This window comes from Chiloscyllium punctatum, chromosome 26, assembly GCF_047496795.1.
Source record: "Chiloscyllium punctatum isolate Juve2018m chromosome 26, sChiPun1.3, whole genome shotgun sequence".
Taxonomy (NCBI): Eukaryota; Metazoa; Chordata; class Chondrichthyes; order Orectolobiformes; family Hemiscylliidae; genus Chiloscyllium; species Chiloscyllium punctatum.
In genome coordinates this window covers 32021040-32041817 of record NC_092764.1, presented here as the reverse complement: position 1 = coordinate 32041817, position 20778 = coordinate 32021040, and the positions used below count along the sequence as shown (strand labels likewise).

Here is a 20778-nt window from a genome sequence, read left to right as displayed (position 1 = left end):
ACTCTTGACTCTGATCTCCAGCATCTGCAGTCCTCACTTTCTCCTAAAACACCATTTAGCCACCCTCCCTGCATTTTGCATAAGTTATCTTACATTGGCTGTTGCAAATCTTTACAAGTCTGCCAAATCAATATTCACACTTTGTTATTCCACATACGATGTTCACTAGTTGCATAGTGGTAGTTGGGTTTTACTGTCTATAACATTTTCATTGATAATTTATAAGTTTTTGATAAAAGTCGCCAAAAGATGATTAAATAGACTACAAGCAAATAGTTTGAAAAAAATAAGCAGTTTATTAGAAATTTCATTTTTAACTTTTTCCACATTTTCCAAACACGTGAACAATGTTGGACAGTCAGTATAGTTCAGAATATTTATCAAAGATGGAGGAAAACATTATTTCTTGATAAGTATTGTCAGTTCACAAGGAAGAAAATATTTCCGCTAATATTTTAAATTGTAAATTGTTTTATAGTTCCCTTAGCCTAGTTTATATTTTCTTCATCCCACAGGTCTATAAGCAGAAAGTCAAACATTTATTATATGAACATCAGAACAACCTTGCTGAGTTGAAGGCAGAGAATACAGTAGCCATGAAACTGGAGCAAAAACAGCATCATGACCAAGAACATGATATACTAAATGATATCAGAAACTTAAAGGTGCAGCTGAAGGAACAAGAGCTCTCCAATCAAAACATGGTGAAAACATTTAAACTGGTATGCTTCAATTAACTATGTTATTTGTCCATAATTATCCTCAAGAATGTGAAAAAAAAATTGTGCCAATGGCTAAATGGTAGAATCTTATGCTGGACTCATGTTGGGAGGCAACAGAGTGGAATTTATCTGATTTTGGGGTTCCTTAGGGGACAATATTGGGGTCATTGTTGGTTTGATTATTTTTGAATGACTTTGAAGACAAAGTATTGTCAAAGGGTCTAGTTTAAAATTTTGCAAGTATTGAGAAATTAAATTTTGAAACTTCCTTTGTTAAGCTGAATATTTAAAACAAACTTGGTACCAGCTTAAATCTAATGATATCAAAAGAAAATGAAGTTTAGGAAATACTTGATGCATTAAGAAGTTGATAGGACTATGGACTATGGACTGAGGTGTAGCAGAATAAAATGCCATGGTAGATTTCAAGATTCACATAATGAATTTCTGTTTATAGTTAAGAGTCAGAGCTATTAGTTCTGAATCAACCAAAGAAAACTATTTGGAGATTTGGGCAAGTATCCACAATGTAGCAATGATCGCCTTTCCAAAGCACTAGTGTTACTCTCTTTAAATTGAGTGAGATGGAACACATTTCTTCTTTATTTTAATTATTTTTGTGCTCAGTACCATTTCATCAACAAACTACAGTGGCTGGTAAGTATTATTATTTTATTTTAATAACACTCCAGAATGTTGTACTACTAGTTAACGGACATGGGTAGATCAAGTGAAGGAATTATATGAAAAGCTTCGCAAAAATAAAGCAGTTTGGCAAGAGCAAATTGTTCTAATTCAAAAACAAAATGGGAAATTAAAAATTCTGAAAATTCAAGTTAAAAGGATAAAATGCTGGAAAACTCCCATAAGAAGATCATTAATATATGTAAATTCTTCACTTGAACACATAGAAAAGGCATCAGCAGCAGTATGTTATGAAACTCCTGTGAGCTTTTAATTAAGATTTCTTTTCATATTCAATAATAGAAAAATGATGAAGAGATTACAAGATTGTGGAATGACTTTGAGAAACAATCACAAGGTTAGTCTGAATTTTGTCAGTCAGAAACTCTTAAAAGCTCATATTGTTATGATCAAAGCTTCAATTCTGATTCCCACTGAATACAAAAGCTTGTATGAAGAACTTGGGTTTGAATTTTAAATTGCCAAGAATTTTGTCAGCCTAGTAAAAGTTGCCATAGTTAAAAGCAAGAGTACACAGAAGGGATACCTAGAAATAAAATATCCAAACTGAAACCTTGTACATGTTGGTGTCTGTTCCACTTCTGCCAGTTGTGTCAACAAAGCCATCTTCCTAAATGTTGATTGCTAGACAACTGAAGTGTCATCTGAGTCAAGCTGAACATTGCTTCAGTTTCCATATTCATGTCTGAAGATAAACTCAAGATTCCTATTTCCTTAGAACTTAATTGGGTGACCAAATATAGCACATGCTGCACAGTTTCAGCTGTTGGTTCAGCTGTAGAGTAGCCTAGAGTGTAAACTTTAATGTATTTTTTGGGGAATTTGTGAATTCAGGCTCCACTGTGTGGAATTGCTGCTGGATCATTCCCATCTGAGAACGGACTACCTTAAATCTAAATTAATGCTTTTATCATAGAGTTGTAGAGATGTACAACACAGAAACAGACCCTTCAGTCCAACTCACCCATACGGCCCATATCCCTCCAAACCCTTCCTATTCATACACCAATCCAGATGCCTTTTAACTGTTGCAATTGTACTATCCTCCACCACTTCCTCTGGCAGCTCATTCCAGACATGTACCACTCTCAGCGTGAAAACGTTGCCGCTTACGTCTCTTTTATATTTCTCCCCTCTCACCCTAAACCTATGCCCTCTAGTTCTGGACTCCCCCACACCAAGGAAGAGACTTTGTCTATTTATCCTATCCATGCTCCTCATGATTTTGTAAACCTCTATAAGGTCACCTCTCAGCCTCCAACACTCCAGGGAAAACAGCCCCAGCCTATTCAACCTCTCCCTGTAGCTCAAATCCTCCAACCCTAGCAACATCCTTGTAAGTCTTTTCTGAACCCTTTCAAGTTTCAGAACATCCTCTGATAGGAAGGAGACCTGAATTGCACACTATATTCCAATCATGACCTAACCAATGTCCAGTACAGCCGCAACATGATATCCCAACTCCTGTACGCAGTACTCTGACCAATAAAGGAAAGCATACCCAATGCCTTCTTCACTATCCCATCTACCTGTGACTTCACTTTCAAAGAGCTATGAACCTGCACTCCAAGGTCTCATTGTTCAGCAACACTCCCTAGGACCTTACCATTAAGTGTATAAGTCTTGCTAAGATTTGCTTTCCCAAAATGCAGCACCCTGCATTTATCTAAATTAAACTTGATCTGCCTCTTCTCAGCACATTGGCCCATCTGATCAAGATTCAGTTATGATCTGAGGTAACCTTCTTCGCTATCCACTACATCTCCAATTTTGGTGTCATCTGCAATCTTACTAACTATACCTCTTATGTTCACATCCAAATTGTTTATATAAATGACGAAAAGTTGTAGACCCAGCACTGATCCTTGTGGCACTCCACTGGTCACAGGCCTCCAGTCTGAAAAACAACCCTCCACCACCATCCTCTGTCTTCTACCTTTGAACCAATTCTGTATCCAAATAGCTAGTTCTCCCTGTTTTCCATGAGATCTAAACTTGCTAACCAGTTTCCCTTGGGGAACCTTGTCGAGCACCTTACCGAAGTCCATATAGATCTCGTCACCACTCTACCCTCATCAATCTTCTTTGTTACTTCTTCAAAAAACTCAATCAAGTTTGTGAGACATGATTTCCCACGCATAAAGCCATGTTGACTATCTCTAATCAGTCCTTGCCTTTTCAAATATACATATATTCTGTCCCTCAGGATTCCCTCCAACAACTTGCCCACCAGCAACGTCAGGCTCGCCGGTCTATGGTTCGCTGGCTTGTCCTTACCACCCTTCTTAAACAGTGGCACTACGTTAGCCAACCTCCAGTCTTCCGGCATCTCACGTGTGACTATCGTTGATACAAATATCTCCACAAGGGGCCAAGCAATCACTTCCGTAGCCTCCCACATAGTTCTAGGGTACACCAGATCAGGTCCTGGGGATTTATCCATGTTTATGCATTTCAAGACATCCAGCACTTCCTCCTCTGTAATTTGGACATTTTTCAAGATGTCACCATCTATTTCCCTTCATTCTATATCTTCCATGTCCTTTTTCACAGTAAACACTTGTGCAAAATTCTCGGTTAGTATCTCCCCCATCTCCTGTGGCTCCCCACAAAGGCCGCTTTGCTGATCTTTGAGGGGCCATTATCTCTCTCTTGTCCTTAATGTATTTGTAAAAACCCTTCGGATTCTCCTTAACTCTATTTGCCAAAGCTATCTCATGTCCCCTTTTTGCCCTCCTGATTTCCCTCTTAAGTATACTCCTACTGCCTTTACACTATTTTGAGGATGCATTCAATCTCTTTTGTGTATACCTGACGTATGCTTCCTTCTTTTCCTTAACCAAACACTCAATTTCTTTCATCATCCAGCATTCCCTACATCTACCAGCTTTTCCTTTCACCCTAACTGGAATATAATGTCTTTGAACTCTTACTACCTCATTTCTGAAGGCTTCCCATGTTCCAGCTGTGCCTTTACCTGCGAACATCTGCCCCAATCAGCTTTTGAAAGTTGTTGCCTAATACTGTCAAATAACCTTCCTCCAATTTAGAACTTCAACTTTTAGATTTGGTCTGTCCTTTTTCATCACTATTTTAAAACTAATAGAATTATGGTCACTGGCCCCAAAGTGCTCCCCCACTGACACCTCAGTCAGCTGCCCTGCCTTATTTCTCATTACTAAGTCAAAGTTTGCATCTTCTGTAGTAAGTACATCCACATACTGAATCAGAAAATTTTCTTGTACACACTTAATAAATTTCTCTCCATCTAAACCCATAACACTATAGTAGTCCCAGTCTATGTTTGGAAAGTTAAAATCCCCTACCATAACCATCCTATTATTCTTACAGATAACTGAGATCTCCTTACTACAAATTTGTTTCTCAATTTCCCTCTGACTATTAAGGGGTCTATAATACAATCCCAATAAGGTGATCATCCCTTTCTTGTTTCTCAATTCAACCCAAATAAGTTCCCTGAATGTATTTCCGGGAATATCTCCCTCAGTACGGCAGTAATGCTATCCCTATCAAAAATGCTACTCCCCCATCTTTCTTCTCTCCCTTTCTATCTTTCCTGTAGCATTTGTATCCTGGAATATTAAGCTGCCGGTCCTGTCCATCCCTGAGCCATGTTTCTGTAATTGCTATGATATCCCAGTCCCATGTTCCAAACCATTCCCTGAGTTCATCTGCCTTTCCTGGTAGACATCTTGCATTGAAATAAATGCAGTTTAATTTATCAGGACTATCTTGTTCTGCGCCATGACTGTTTGACTTGCTTCTTTTCTCAACTGTATCAGTCTCAAGGTTGATCTCTTTCCTCACTATCTCCCTGGGAACCCCCCCACCTTACTAGTTTAAATCCTCCTGAGCAGCTCTAGCAAATCTCTCTGCCAGTATATTAGTCCCCTTCCAATTCAGGTACAATCCGTCCTTCTTGTACAGGTCACTTCTACCCCAGAAGAGGTTTCAATGATCCAAAAATGTGAATCATTCTCCATACAGCAGATGCTCAGCCTTGCATTCATCTGCTCTAACTCTGTATATTCTCCCTTCAATCCTTTTCCCTTCCTATGTCATTGGTTCCCCTTGAGAACATTCTGTACCCTCTCTGAGATATCCTTGATTCTGGCACCAGGGAGGTAACACACCATTCAGGTTTTTCACTGCTGACCACAGAAAAGTCTGTGCCTTGGACTAGAGAGTCCCCCTAACACAACTGTTTGTTCTCACTTTTTCAATAAAATCCATAGAAAGAATAAGAATATGAAAATTGATGTTAAATTTGTTTGTTCTTTGTAACATTTTCTAATTAGTTTTGATATGTCATTTCGACGCACTGCTGTTGGAAACTTCGTAGGACAGGTATTCATTCTACTAACATGTTAGGCATTTGTTCCTGTCCCCAAATTCCAAGCTTGATATCATGGAAATATGTCTGAGATTGTGGAGGCACTTTCTCCAATGAAGAAATGGAAAATTGGAATGTCAACGTTTTCACATTTGTTAAGTGTGTACAAGAACATTTTCTGATTCAGTATGTGGATGTACCTACTAGAGAAGGTGCAAAACTTGACCTACTCTTGGGAAATAAGGCAGGGCAAGTGACTGAGGTGTTAGTGGGGGGAGCGCTTTGGGGCCAGTGACAATAATTCTATTTGATTTAAAATAGTGATGGAAAAGGATAGACCAGATCTAAAAGTTGAAGTTCTAAATTGGAGAAAGGCCAACTTTGACAGTATTAGGCAAGAACTTTCGAAAGCTGATTGGGGGCAGATGTTCACAGATGAGGGGAAGGCTGAAAAATGAGAAGCCTTCAGAAATGAGACAACAAGAATCCAGAGAAAGTATATTCATTCCTGTTAGGGTGAACGGAAAGACTGGTAGGTGTAGGGAATGCTAGATGACTAAAGAAATTGAGGGTTTGGTTAAGAAAAAGAAGAAAGCATATGTAAAGTATAGACAGGATAGATTGAGTGAATCCTTAAAATAGTGTAAAGGCAGTAGGAGTACACTTAAGAGGGAAATCAGGAGGGCAAAAAGGGGTCATGGGATAGCTTTGGCAAATAGAGTTAAGGAGAATCCGAAGGGTTTTTACAAATATATTAAGGACAAAAGGGTAACAAGGAAGAGAATAGGGCCCCTCAGTGATCAGCAAGGCAACCTTAGTGTGGAGCCGCAGGACATGGGGGAGATACTAAACGAGTATTTTACATCAGTATTTACTGTGGAAAAGGATATGGAAGATATAGACTGTAGAGAAATAGATGGTGACACCTTGCAAAGTGTCCAGATTACAGAGGAGGAAGTGCTTCATGTTTTGGAATGCATAAAAGTGGATAAATCCCCAGGACCTGATCAGGTGTACCCTAGAACTCTGTGGGAAGTTACGGAAGTGATTACTGGGCCTCTTGCTGAGATATTTGTATCATTGATAGTCACAGGTGAGGTGCCGGAAGACTGGGGGTTGGCTAACGTGGTGCCACTCTTTACGAAGGGTGGTAAGGACAAGCCAGGGAACTATAGACCAGTGAGCCTGACGTCGGTGGTGGGCAAGTTGTTGGAGGGAATTGTGAGGGACTGAATGTACAAGTATTTAGAAAGGCAAGTATAGATTAGGGATAGTCGACATGGCTTTGTGCGTGGGAAATCTTGTCTCACAAACTTGATTGATTTTTTTTGAAGATCTAACAAAGAGGATTGATGAGGGCAGAGTAGTAGATATGATCTATATGGACTTCAGTAAGGTGTTCGACAAGGTTCCCCATGGGAGACTGATTAGCAAGGTTAGATCTCACGGAATACAGGAAGAACTTGCCATTTGGATACAGAACTGGCTCAAAGGTAGAAGACAAAGGATGGTGGTGGAGAGTTACTTTTCAGACTGGAAGCCTGTGACCAGTGGAGTGCCACAAGGATCAGTGCTGGGTCCTCTACGTTTTGTCATTTTCATGAATGATTTGGATGCAGGCATAAGAGGTACAGTTAGTAATTTTGCAGATGACACCAAAATTGGAGGTGTAGTGGACAATGAAGAAGGTTACCTCAGATTACAACAGGATCATGACCAGATGGGCCAATGGGCTGAGAAGTGGCAGATGGAGTTTAATTCAGATAAATGAGAGGTGCTGCAGTTTGGGAAAGCAAATCTTAGCAGGACTTATACATGGAATGGTAAGGTCCTAGGGAGTGTTGCTGAACAAAGAGACCTTGGAGTGCAGGTTCATAGCTCCTTGAAAGTGGAGTCGCAGGTAGATAGGATAGTAAAGAAGACGTTTGGTATGCTTTCCTTTATTGGTCAGAGTATTGAGTACAGGAGTTGGGAGGTCATGTTGCAGCTGTACAGGACATTGGTTAGGCCACTGTTAGAAAATTGTGTTTGCTTCCTATCAGAAAGATGTTGTGAAACTTGAAAGGGTTTAGTAAAGATTTACAAGGATGTTGCCAGGGTTGGAGGATTTGAGCTATAGGGAGAGGCTCAACAGGCTGGGGCTGTTTTCCCTGGAGCGTCGAAGGCTGAGGGGTGATCTTATAGAGCTTTACAAAATTATGAGGGGCATGGGTAGGATAAATAGACAAAGTCTTTTCCCTGGGGTGGGGGAGTCCAGAAGTAGAGGACATAGATTTAGGGTGAGAGGGGAAAGATATAAAAGAGACCTAAGGAGCAACTTTTTCACACAGAGGAGGTACATGTATGGAATGAGCTACCAGAGGAAGTGGTGGAGGCTGGTACAATTGCAATATTTAAGAGGCATTTGGATGGGTATATGAATAGGAAGGGTTTGGTGGGATATGGGCTGGGTGCTGGCAGGTGGGACTAGATTGGGTTGGGATGTTTGATCGGCATGGACGGGTTGGACCGAAGGGTCTGTTTCTGTGTTGTGCATCTCTATGGCTCTAACTAGACATTATTTCCTTTTGCTCTGGATAATGCAATGTATTTGTGATTGATTTCTGTCACTTTCTGTAAGAAAATCTTCTAATTGGACCTTCACCACTCCCAGATATCGAAGCCAAGTATCAAAAGAAGATGGATGTGCTGCGTGATGAGATGGAATTGAAAAGAAAAACAGAAATTCATGAAATTGAAGAAAGAAAGAATGGTCAGATCAATGCCTTGATGAAAAACCATGAAAAAGCATTCAGTGATATCAAAAATTACTACAATGATATTACTCTTAACAACCTTGCGCTAATTAACTCATTGAAGGTTAGATATTCCACGTTATTAGATAATTACATTCTAGATATTTGTACATGGGTGTAAGTAAAATCACAGGTGTTTCATACTTTGTTGAAAGAATAATAACAAAAGTTTTTATAAGGAGACATTCAACCATGGTGGATTTGCACACTGTCCTATAAGCTCTGATATTTCATTTTAAATCAAATTGGCGTTTCTTCATCTTGATGGTTCTCACCATCTATGAGAAATAGATGTGGAGATTCTGGCCCGGTAAGTAGGAATGTCATTCCTAAGTATAAAGCTGCTCATAATTGGTGCCACATTCGGTACAAAGGTGCCTAGGTACAAAATAGAAAAATAAAGTTAAAATTCAACATTGCAGCCTTTCTTAAGTATTTAGCCATGCTGGGCTCACACTCTCCACAAGGGTGTGATCTCCCCATGCCCAATGCTGCTGCAGATGCCAGGAGATCTTCGGCTGCCTGCTATCCTTGCCGCAGATGCCAGGGGACCTCTATTGCAGCCACGCTGGGCTCATTGTCTTGCTATCCCCATGCTGGTTTGCTCTCCTCCCCAATGGGCTCAATCACTCTCTCCCCTGCACTCTCTCACTATTCCCTACACTGACTCAATCTATCCACAGAAGGTAAGTAAAGTACGAGAAAAGCTGTTAAGGAAGAAAGTAATGTGAAAGTGGACAATCTGCTTGGGGCAGGAGCCCACATACTGTGCTGCGAACTCTGATACCATCTTGGAGGTCAAAACTGAAATGAGTTAGTTGTAGTTAACTTGTGATGTCACTCTACCACTGGTCACTCTGCAAATAGGTCTCTAAATTAGTTTTTCTGGAGCACCCAAAATAGTACTGGTTGCTTTTAAGTGGTTGAGGCACTTTTTGCAAAGGTCACTTCTGTGGTCATGAGTTGGTTTTGGGGCCTCTGATCAGTTTGCATTGCTCGGACCTTGCATATGGGATGCAGAAACATTCCCCGTAATATTTCTTCATCCTACATGGTTCTATTAGGTAAGCAGCTGAAAAAAATAAACTTAGGTCAGCAGAGGAGCGGGAGTAGATAAGCTGCTTTTGTAGAGAGGCTGCCTGAAATGATGGTCTGAATAATCTCTTATATTTCTAGTACTGTAGTATACTGGCTTCACAAGTCAGTTCCTAAAGTATACCTTATTCATTTGATTGCATTGCCCCCACAAAACTTACTTTACTCTGCAATGGTAGTCCATCGGGCAGACTGACATATGAAGCAATAAGCTGGCAAAGCCTTTTAATATCTTGCTGCATGGATTCTGGAAGTGAAAGCCGTGCAATAGCATGGCAGTTGATGTGAGTGTGGCAAAGGAACATGTGCAGCTGTGAGATAGCTATCAAAGATCATGTAATTAATCAGTTAGTGATCTGTGTGTTACTGCACTGGAAACATTGTGACTTCTTTAAGGGAGGTGAATTGGCTGATAGCTTCATATATGAAGATGTTGCTTCTGCAAACGTTTTTGTGATCTTTGTGTTAAAAATGCTCAAGTGATGTCATTTACTGAACAAAGGTTTAGTACATTGTTACTTTGTCACATAATAGATATTAACAAACATCTTTATGTAGATATTAAAGTTTTTATTTCTTGTGGTTGATTTACTCTATATTTACTCTTGATTTTGTAAACATAGTTTGTAATGGTAAGCCACGATCATCAGATTTTGCTCTAATTCCTTAGGAACAAATGGAGGAAATGAAGTTAAAAGAAGAACGATTAGAAAAGGAAATGTGGGAGGTTCAGTTTCAAAATAAGCGACTGACAGAGCCACTGCACAAGGCAAAGGATGAGGTGACAAGACTTAATAAACTATTGGCCAACTATGAACAAGATAAAGGTTTTCTTTCTGTAAGTATCGTAGTTGCAAGTTGATGTGCATAACAGCTTGCGTTTACGTGACTGTTATTGGTTCCCCTACTTTTTGGTTATGCAACCAGTAACACTTAATGATTCATAGTAACTTGCATTTTGTAGAGATGCTCTCAATAATATAAATTTCTTTAACTGCATTGCTAAACTGGAGAATATGTTGTAAAATGCTTGCAGAATATTCATGGGAGACAGTGTGGTCTGCAAATGCTGCAGATCAGAGTTGAGAGTGTATTGCTGGAAAAGCACAGCAGGTCAAGCAGCATCCGAGGAGCAGGAAAATCGACTTCTCGGGCCAGAGCTCTGGCCCGAAATGTCAATTTTCCTGCTCCTTGGATGCTGCCTGACCTGCTGTGCTTTTCCAGCAATACACTCTCAATTCAGAATGTTCATGTCTGCCAAAACATGGTAGTGATGGTAGTGTCAGCAAAGTTGACATTTATTGCACACTGTCTGTTAGTCTAAGAAGGCATTGTGGACTATCACCTTGAAACATTGCTATCTGTATTACAAAGATATTCCTGCAAAGGAATTTTGACTGCACAACAATGAAGAAATTGTAATACATCTCCAATAAGAAGTGAGGAGATTATGGATGTTTTTGCTACTAAGATTGACTTTATTTGTTCACTTACTTCTGCCACATCATTCCCTCTCCTTTGCTAGTAAACAAAGGTACTCCTCAAGTATCATCCTGGTTCAGCCGTAAAGCCATGTCTGTAGTTTTACTATTTCCAATCAATCTTGGTTTGGAGCCGCCAGTGTCGGACTGGGGTGTACAAAGTTAAAAATCACACAGTGTCAAGTTATAGTCCAGCAGGTTTTGTTAGAAGCATTAGCTTTCAGAGTGCTGCTACTTCATCAGGTGGTTGTGGAGAATAAGATTGTAAAACACAGAATTTGTAGCACAAGTTTACAGTGTGATGTAACTGAAATTATATATTGAAAAAGACCTGGGTTGTTTAAGTCTCTCATCTTTTAGAATGACCATGTTGGTTTCAGTTCTTTCATATGTTAATCACAAAACTTTTTTAAAAGTTACATTCTCAAGTGAACTTTAATAATTGATGCCCAGATAATGTACTGAAGGTGTTAGCGTCCCTATGTGAGGCTGTCTGTGCCACAATAGTCAGACTGATTCTAATCTAAAAATTGGATTTACAGACTCCAATGTGGATTCATGCAGTGTTTGAGCAAAGTAAAATGTAATTCTGCAAGTACAAATTCACCCCACAAACCTTTATATGTGTATGTGTGTGTGTGTGTGGGGGGGGGGGGGGGTGGTTATGTGTGTCTGTGAGAGAGTATGTGTATATGTGTGAGTGTGAGTGCCAAGGGGTATATGTCTGTGAGAGAGAGTGTGTGGGAGTGTATGTGTGAGCGTATGAGAGAGGGTCTGCGTGAGTGTGTGTGTGTGTGTGTGTGTGTCTGTCTGTCTGTCCGTGTGTGTCTGGCTGTCTGTGTGTGTATATAGTGCAATGGGGTCACCTGTAGTGTGAAATCAACCCAAGGTTCCAGTTGAGGCCACCCCATGGGTATCGAACTTGGCTATCAGCCTCTGCTCAGCCACTTTCCCGAAGTCTGCCTTGGAGGAGAATCACCGAAAGTCCGAGGTCGAATGTCCCACGGAATTGTTCTCCAACCGGGAGGGGAACACTCCTGTCCGTTGATTGTTGTGTGGTGTCCATTCATCCATTGCCATAGCCTCTGCTTGGTCTCACCAATGTACCATGCCTCAGGGCATCCTTGCCTGCAGCATATGGGATAGACAACGTTGGCTGAGTTGTATGAGTACCTGCCACATACAGGGTGGGAGGTGTCCCCACACATAATGGTGGTATCCATGTTAACATTCTGACACATCTTGCAGTGTCTATCGCGTCAAGGTTGTATGGTATCGCCCTGAAAGCCGGGCAGTTTGCTACGATCAATGATCTGTTTGAGGTTTGGTGGTTGTTTAAAGCCGAGAAGTGGAGGTGTGGGGAAGGTCTTGGCGAGGTGCTCATCTTCAATTGATAATATGTTACAGGATGTGAAGAACATGGTGTAACCTTTGGGCTCCTGGGAAGAACTGGACACACTCTCTCACAGACCACCTCTCTCTCTCCCCCCCTACCACACACACACACAACCACACCCACATGCATACATACACTTATAAGTTTGTGGGGTGAACTTGTACTTGCAGAATTACATTTTACTTTGCTCAAAAACTGCATGAATCCATGTAAGAATCTGTAAATCCGATTTTTAGATTAGAATCAGTCTGACCGTAGTGGCACAGAGAGCCTCACACAGGGAAGCTAACACCTTCAATACATTATCTGGGCGGACTTGACACCAATTGTTAAAGTTCACTTGAGAATGTAACTTTTGCGATTTACATATGAAAGAACTGAAACCAACATGGTCATTCTAAAAGATGAGAGACTTAACGGTTACATCACACTATAAACCTTTGCAATAAATTCTGTGTCTTACAATCTTAGTCTCCACAATCACCTGATGAAGGAGCAGCTCTGAAAGCTAGTGCTTCCAAATAACCTGTTGGACTGTAAGCAATCAATCTTGTCCATCAATCTCGCTTTTTGTTCCACCTAAATTGATGACTACTTAATGTATCACTTACTAACTGAATTCTAAATATTTGCCTTTCTCGGGAACTGTCCGTCCTACTCTCAGGTCTTCTGTTAGTTCCCAAATTCTTAGAACCCCATTCTCCAAACAACTATATAACTCCAACATCCCTTTAGTCCATGTAGTCCTTAAATGTATTGATGCCTCCCATTTTTGGTCTTCATTGTTGCTACAACTCCATCTTTAAATCACTCAAATCAGAGTTCTTTCCTGCCACAGCACTGAAATGATTCCCAATTAGTCATAAATGACAATCTGTGACTGTGAGCCCTGGTTCACTATCGTTCCTTATTCTTCTCAATCCATCTGCAAGTTTCAACATGATTGATTACACCATCTTCCTCTGATGCCCACCCTCAGTTGTGCAACTTATCTTACTGGGTTTCATTCTTATCTATTTAGTCATGACCTCCATTCCAGGCTTGCTCTTTTTTCCTGTGCTTGTTCTTGATTTCCACAATGTCACATCTGCATGCTACCCCTGAGCAGCATTATCTGAAGTCAAGCCATAGTTCCCCTATACATTACACATGCATTCTGCATCATCTCCACTTCATCTGGTGTGTCAGTTTTGAACTGAACCAAACTACACAACCTGATAAGTTTCTTCAGAATTTTAATTTTTTTCAGATTTCATGGATTTGCAGTTTTTTGCCTTAATTTTTTTTAACAGATTAGATTACCTACACTATGGAAACAGACCCTTTTAGCCCAACAAGTCCACACCGACCCTCCGAAGAGTAACCCACCCAGACCCATTCTCCTAACCTACCTAACACTATGGGCAATTTAGCATTGCCAATTCACCTGACCTGCACATCTTTGAATTGTGGGAGGAAACTGGAGCAGATATTTGCTGTTTGTCAGTTGATAGCACTCTCACTTCAGTCAGAAAATAGTGGATTCAAGCTCCACTCAGTATTTAGGCCCAAAAGTGAAGGTGACCTTCTGTTTATTCTTGAAGGTGCTGGCCTTCACTTGAGATGTTAAACTGCAGTCCGATCTGCTTACTTGGGTGAACAAAAAGATTCCATGGCATTATTTTGAAGAAACGCAGGAGTAATTTCCAATGTCATGGCCAATATTTATACCCCGGCCAATATTTATACCCCGGTCAATATTACAGAAACAGATTACTTGGTCATTATTAGTGTCTGAGCAGGTTGCTGTGCATAAGTTAGCGAGTGAATTCCTGTATTACAACAGTGACTATACTTCATTAGCTATAAAGTGCTTGGGGACATCCTTCAGTCATAAAAGACATTGTATAGAACATAGAACATAGAACAATACAGCACAGAACAGGCCCTTCGGCCCACGATGTTGTGCCGAACTTCTATCCTAGATTAAGCACCTATCCAAATGCCGCTTAAAGGTCGCCAATGAATCTGACTCTACCACTCCCACGGGCAGCGCATTCCATGCCCCCACCACTCTCTGGGTAAAGAACCCACCCCTGACATCTCCCCTGACATCTCCCCCCCCGACATCTCTTTTTCAACTTCTCTTGTTGAGCTTTATCTCAAATCTTTTATCCTCAACAGCACAAAGACCTTCAATTCCCATTAATTGTTATGGCTCATCTAGTAATACCATCATTCATGTTATCACCATGTTTAACTGGTCTAATGCTTTCCTCATTGGTTTCCCATCTTCCATATTCCGCCATCTTGAAGTCATTCAATATTCTACTCACTACAGATATGGACTGACCACTCCTTGCCCACTGCCATTGTGCTTGCGGAGCTAATTTGGTTCTCAACTCACTAACTTCAAAATTTTAAACCTTGTTTGCAAATTCCTCCATGACTTTCAGCCCTTCTTTATCTCTTTAACCTCTTGAAAAATAACAATCCTTCAACTCTTGTGTCCTGAGCCTCTTGACTGCCTTTGCTCTAAACTTGCCATCAGCCACATATGCCAAAGCCTTGGAACTTTTTTCCCTACTGTATCATTTCTTTCATCCTTCAAAAATTCCCCTGAAAACCAATCACTTCATCTCGTGGCCAAATGGCTGCCTTGGCAAAAGGCCTTGTCATGCTTTCCCTGGCCCACCTACCTGCCTCCCATATGATTAAATTTTTCCAGACAATTTAGGGATTTTCCACTCTCATACATACCACTCCTTTCCTCCATTCAGTGTATTCTGAGCATGTGAACCAAGTCAGGGTGGTAGACGACTTGGAGGCAATAGTGTTCTTATATATTTGTCGATTTGTTCCTCGTTGGTACTGAATATTATGGGATTTGGAGATTCTGTGAAACCTTTGTAATCATTGTATGATTAGCTCACTTGGCCGGGTAGCTGATTCGAAATGCAGAGTAATGCCAACAGTGTGGGTTCAATTCCCACACTATCTGATGGGATCATGAAGGGCTGTCTTTCTCAATTGCTTCCTTGCCTAAGGTGTGTGATCCTCAGGTTAAACTCCCAACAGATGTCTCTCTATAATGAGAGAACAGGCCTATGGTACAGCAGAACTATTCCAACTTTATCATCAATGCTAGATGAAATTAATTTTACACTACCATTCAAATTAACTATAAGTCCAGTATGATGCCAAGTCTTTAGTGTTGGTGTTGCTGCAGACAGACAAATGGAGAATGTTCAATCACACTGCTACTTGTATTTGTGCCAGGCTAACCACTTTCCTTTTAAGTACTTGACTACTGGAACTATAAGGTTATGGTTGGTTTGGTAGATTCAGGTCTGATAGCCTTCATGAAGCAACACAGCCCCATCTTGTTGTGGAAAAACAGATACGTTGTATAATTCTACCAGTTAATCATGAAGGTATGAGGAGTACCTAGATAATAAAAGGTTTGTGGCTTGGATGGCCCGTGGTTTGTGTTAATGGCAACAGGCCTTCTGAAAATAATTCAACAGTCAGTGTGAAAGCCATTATGGTGACATACAGCATGATCTTTCTTTTCACAGAGAGCTAGAGCAAAGCTTAACCTTATGGACAAAGAAATGAAGCAGTTCAGGTGGGAGCACGAAGTATTAGAACAGCGTTTTTGCAAGGTAGGTTACAATAACAATATTTACTAAATTGCAGCTTCTCAAATATGCAGGAGTCACCCTGCTTCTAATGCTATGGTGGGAAGTTGGAATGACTGGTTGTGAGACAAGTTGTGAACTAAAATCAGACCACAGGAACACAAGTAGCTTACTCTTTGCTCTAGTTTGGATGATCTGTACCTCAACTCACATTAACTGCTTTGACTCAATACTCCATGACATGCTTACCTAACAAAATAAGTCAATTCATCTCAGCCTTAAATGATCAGTTTTTTTCCAGAATTCGTAGCCTTTAGGGAAATTATTCTAGATAGGCAAATTTCGGAGACTTGCAGAAACACATTGCATCTTAAAGTTAGAAAGATTATTAATAATAACACTGAGCAAGAACTTTAATTGTGGAACATACCATAAGAAAAGTGATGACATCATTATGTTACAAGTTTACAAGGATTTGCAATCTAGTGTCCAGAAGATCTGGCAGTTGTGGAATTTAAATCCAATGTATTTAAGAAAAAGTGTTAACAAGTTAATTTCAATAATGGTGACCATGTGACTACAGAATTGTCATCTAATTCTTTAATATCCTTTTTAGGGAAATCAATCTGTAGTCTTGTCCTTGCCTCATCCACATGGGTGTCCATACACAGAGAGACGTGATTGACTGTCTCTTAACTGCCCTCTAGACTAGCAAGTCATTCATTTGTATCAATATATTGACACTGCTCTAATAAGAATAATATTGATTCAATATTGTCCTTGATATTGGATTTGACCACAACAAGTCAAAGGCATGTCCAGCCCAACTGAAAGTATAAAGTTTTCCTGATGTACATATCAAAATTGGGAGAGCTGTCCCACACACCAGTAAGCAACAGCCTGTCATTACCGTACTCAGAAATTTTCTGAAAATAGCGTCCCTTCCCACTGGTGAGACAATAGACTAATGTCAGAAGGGAGTTTTCCTTGGACCCCTTAACATTGACTCCAGATTCCAAGCAATTTATGGCATCAGATAAAATTTGGACAAGGTGCGTTCCTACCGATTATTGCTTCCCTCAGCTGATGAGTTAGTGTAGTCTGGCTGGCACACTTAAATGTTGATTGCAAAGATTGGTTTGGTTGCATTATAATTGACAGAGTTGGCTGAGTCCTGAATGACATAACATTAAACTGGGCTGAAAGAAGACGGAGAGAGAATCAACATAAAGGCGAAACCTACTTGGCCTCATCCCCTCCAATCTATCGGTCCCAATCCCACTGTTCATGACGATAATGGTGAGAATGATAATCACTGCATCTTTGTGGAGATGAAATCCCACTTTTATACTGCGGATACCTTTCATCATATAAAGTAACATGGAGTAGATTAAGAGGAGATCCAGTTAAAATTGGAGATCCATGAGGCTGTAAATGTTTAGCGACAATAGAATTAACTATAATCTCTAAAATTATGACCTTGCATATCTCTTACTCTACCATTACATCAAGTTTTTTGACCAAAACACTTCAAATGAGAAATATGAAGCAGGAAGGACCAATGTAATGTCAGAGTTAGTATTCACCAATCCAATGGATCAAGTTGTAACTCTAGTCTTGCAATTTTCAGCCTTAGATGATGGACAATTAAACAACTAATGGGAGGAGGTGGATCAATGAACATGTCCATGCCCAATAATGGTGGGGCACTGCATGAGTGCAGAAGTCCAAGCTGAAGTGTTTGCACCCACTTTAGGAACAGAAATGCCATATGGATAATCCATCCAGACATCCATGGAAAACCCAATCACAACAGAGGCCCTACTTCAGCCAAATGAATTCACGCCACATGATATCTAGAAATGGCTAGTATGCACTGGATATGGCACAGGCTTCTGCCATAACAAGAACAAAAAACTAGCTGCATTTCCAGCCAGGCTGTTCCAATGCTGCAAAAGTATGCAGCTACCTAACAAAGTAAAAATTATCTCAGGTATGTCTCTTGCATGAAAAACAGCTAAGTCCAATCCAATCATTTACCACCATATTATCCTCAGAATCATTGGCAAAGTGTTGGAAGTGTCATTTTTGTTACTACCAAGCGACACTTAATCATCAATAACCCATTCACTAATTCTCAGTTTGGGTTTTACCAGAACAACAGTCCGATACTTCGTTACAGTTTTAGGCCAAATGTGGACAAAAGAGCTTCATCTCAGAGGTGAGGAATGAACGACTGCCCTTGATGTCAAGACAGCACTTGATCAAGCATAGTTCTGAGCTGTAATAAAATTGTAATCAGCAGGAATTGCAGGAAAAATCTCCACTGGCTGGAATTATAATATTTACAGAATGTGCCAAATCAGTAATGGCCCTGCCATCCGGTGCTGTGCCATCTTATCTCACCTCACTTACTGTTTGAAAAAAAGTGTCTAAACACAACTCCCAGTAAGTTCCAGTAATATGTTTTTAGTTAGTGCAGCAATTCCTTCCCTAGTCCTTTTTAAGTTTAGTTTGCAAAGAAAAAGAATAATTAAAAAGATGCAGTCTTGACCTACCCAGCATGATCCACAAACATCCTAAGTTCCTAAAGCAAAGCCACAAGAAGCATTTTCACAATGATGGTAATGGGAAATCAAAATAAACTGAGTGAAATAGACAGCAAGATGATTGCAAATGTTAAATTTTAATAACAAGCATGGAATTAAGACAGATGAAGTATGTTCAATAATAATTTCAGCTAGTGATCAGGCACAAAAGAGTGTGACTGTAAGTGAGGCAGGTAGGGGGACCCAGAGTTCAGGAGTGGAGGAGCCTCAGCCCTTGACCTTGTCCAACAGGTACGAGATTCTTGCTCCCTGTTCGGATGAGGAAAAGGGCTCTGGACAGGATGAGCCAACTGACCAAGGCACCATGGTGCAGAAGGCCATTCAAGAGGGGGGAGCTAATAGACAGGTAGTGGTTATAGGGGATTCTATAATTAGGGGGACAGATAGTATCCTTTGCAAGCCGGATCGGGAGTCTCGCATGGTGTGTTGCCTGCCCGGTGCCAGGGTGCGAGACATCTCTGACCGGCTTGAAAGGATATTGGAGCGGGAGGGGGAGGATCCAGTTGTTGTGGTCCACGTTGGTACCAACAACATAGGCAAGACTAGGGTGGAGGACCTGTTTGGGCATTACGAAGCACTAGGCAGGAAATTGAAGCACAGGTCCTCAAGGGTCATAATCTCCGGATTACTGCCCGAGCCACGTGCCAATTGGCATAGGGACAAGAAAATTAGGCAAGTAAACACGTGGCTAAGGGATTGGTGTGGGAAAGAGGGATTCCACTTCATGGGGCACTGGCATCAGTTTTGGAACAGGGGGGATCTGTACCGTTGGGACGGTCTCCACCTGAACCGATCAGGTACCAATGTTCTGGCGAAGAGGATAAATAGGGTGGTCAGTAGGACTTTAAACTTCTGAGTTGGGGGGAAGGGAAAGTGAAAGCGACAGGGAGTATGGAAGTAAATGGAAAGATAAGCAGCAGGATAGCATGTTTCCAGGCGGATTTAAAATTGAGGCAGACTGAGAATGCAGAAAAAAGCAAGGATAACTTAGGACATATGACTTACAACATCTCTAATAAGGAAGTTAGCATTAAGGCACTTTACCTGAATGCTCGTAGCATTCATAACAAAGCCGATGAATTAATGGCACAGATAATAGTGAATGATTATGATGTAGTAGGCATCACAGAGACTTGGTTACAGGGGGGTCAGGACTGGCAGTTAAACCTCCATGGTTTTTCGACTTATCGAAAAGACAGAGAGGTGGGCAGAGGGGGTGGGGTTGCCTTGTTAGTTAAGAACAAAATTAAATCTATGGTATTGAATGACATAGCGTCGGATGATGTGGAGTCTGTGTGGGTGGAATTGAGGAACCACAAAGGCAAAAAAACCATAATTGGAGTTGTGTACAGACCTCCTAACAGTGGTCAGGACCAGGGACGCAACATGTACCGGGAAATAGAGAAGGCATGTCAGAAAGGCAAGGTTACATTGATCATGGGTGACTTCAATATGCAGGTGGACTGGGTAAATAATGTTGCTAGTGGATCTAAAGAAAGGGAATTCATGGAATGCTTACAGGATGGCTTTTTGGAACAGCTTGTCATGGAGCCCACAAGAGAGCAGGCTATTCTGGACCTAGTGCTTTGCAATGAACCAGACTCTATAAAAGATCTTAAAGTAAGGGAACCCTTAGGAAGTAGCGACCATAATATGGTAGAGTTCAGTCTGGAGTTTGAAAGGGAGAAGGCGAAATCTGATGTAATGGTGTTACAGTTGAATAAAGGTAATTATGAGGGCATGAGAGAGGAACTGACTAAAATAGACTGGAAGCAGAGGCTAACCGGGAAGACACTAGAGCAAAAATGGCAGGAGTTTGTAGGTATAATTGAGGACACTGTACAGAGGTTCATTCCCAAGAAAAGAAAGATTAACCGGGGAGGGATTAGACAACCTTGGCTGACAAAGGAAGTCAGGAAATGTATTAAAGAAAAAGAGAGATCCTATAAAGTGGCTAAGAACAGTGGGAAATCAGAAGATTGGGAAGGATACAAAAGCAAA

General features: G+C 40.7%; 1 protein-coding gene across 1 annotated transcript in view; it reads left to right on the top strand.

Annotated features, from left to right (window-relative positions):
* gas8 (growth arrest-specific 8) overlaps positions 1–20778 on the top strand; it is a 39894-nt gene that overhangs the window by 8502 nt on the left and 10614 nt on the right. The window contains exons 4-8 of the mRNA XM_072596065.1: positions 516–722; positions 1710–1764; positions 8435–8640; positions 10342–10509; positions 16106–16192. Of these exons, the coding sequence (XP_072452166.1) occupies positions 516–722; positions 1710–1764; positions 8435–8640; positions 10342–10509; positions 16106–16192 (723 nt within the window). The remainder of the gene's footprint in view (positions 1–515; positions 723–1709; positions 1765–8434; positions 8641–10341; positions 10510–16105; positions 16193–20778) is intronic.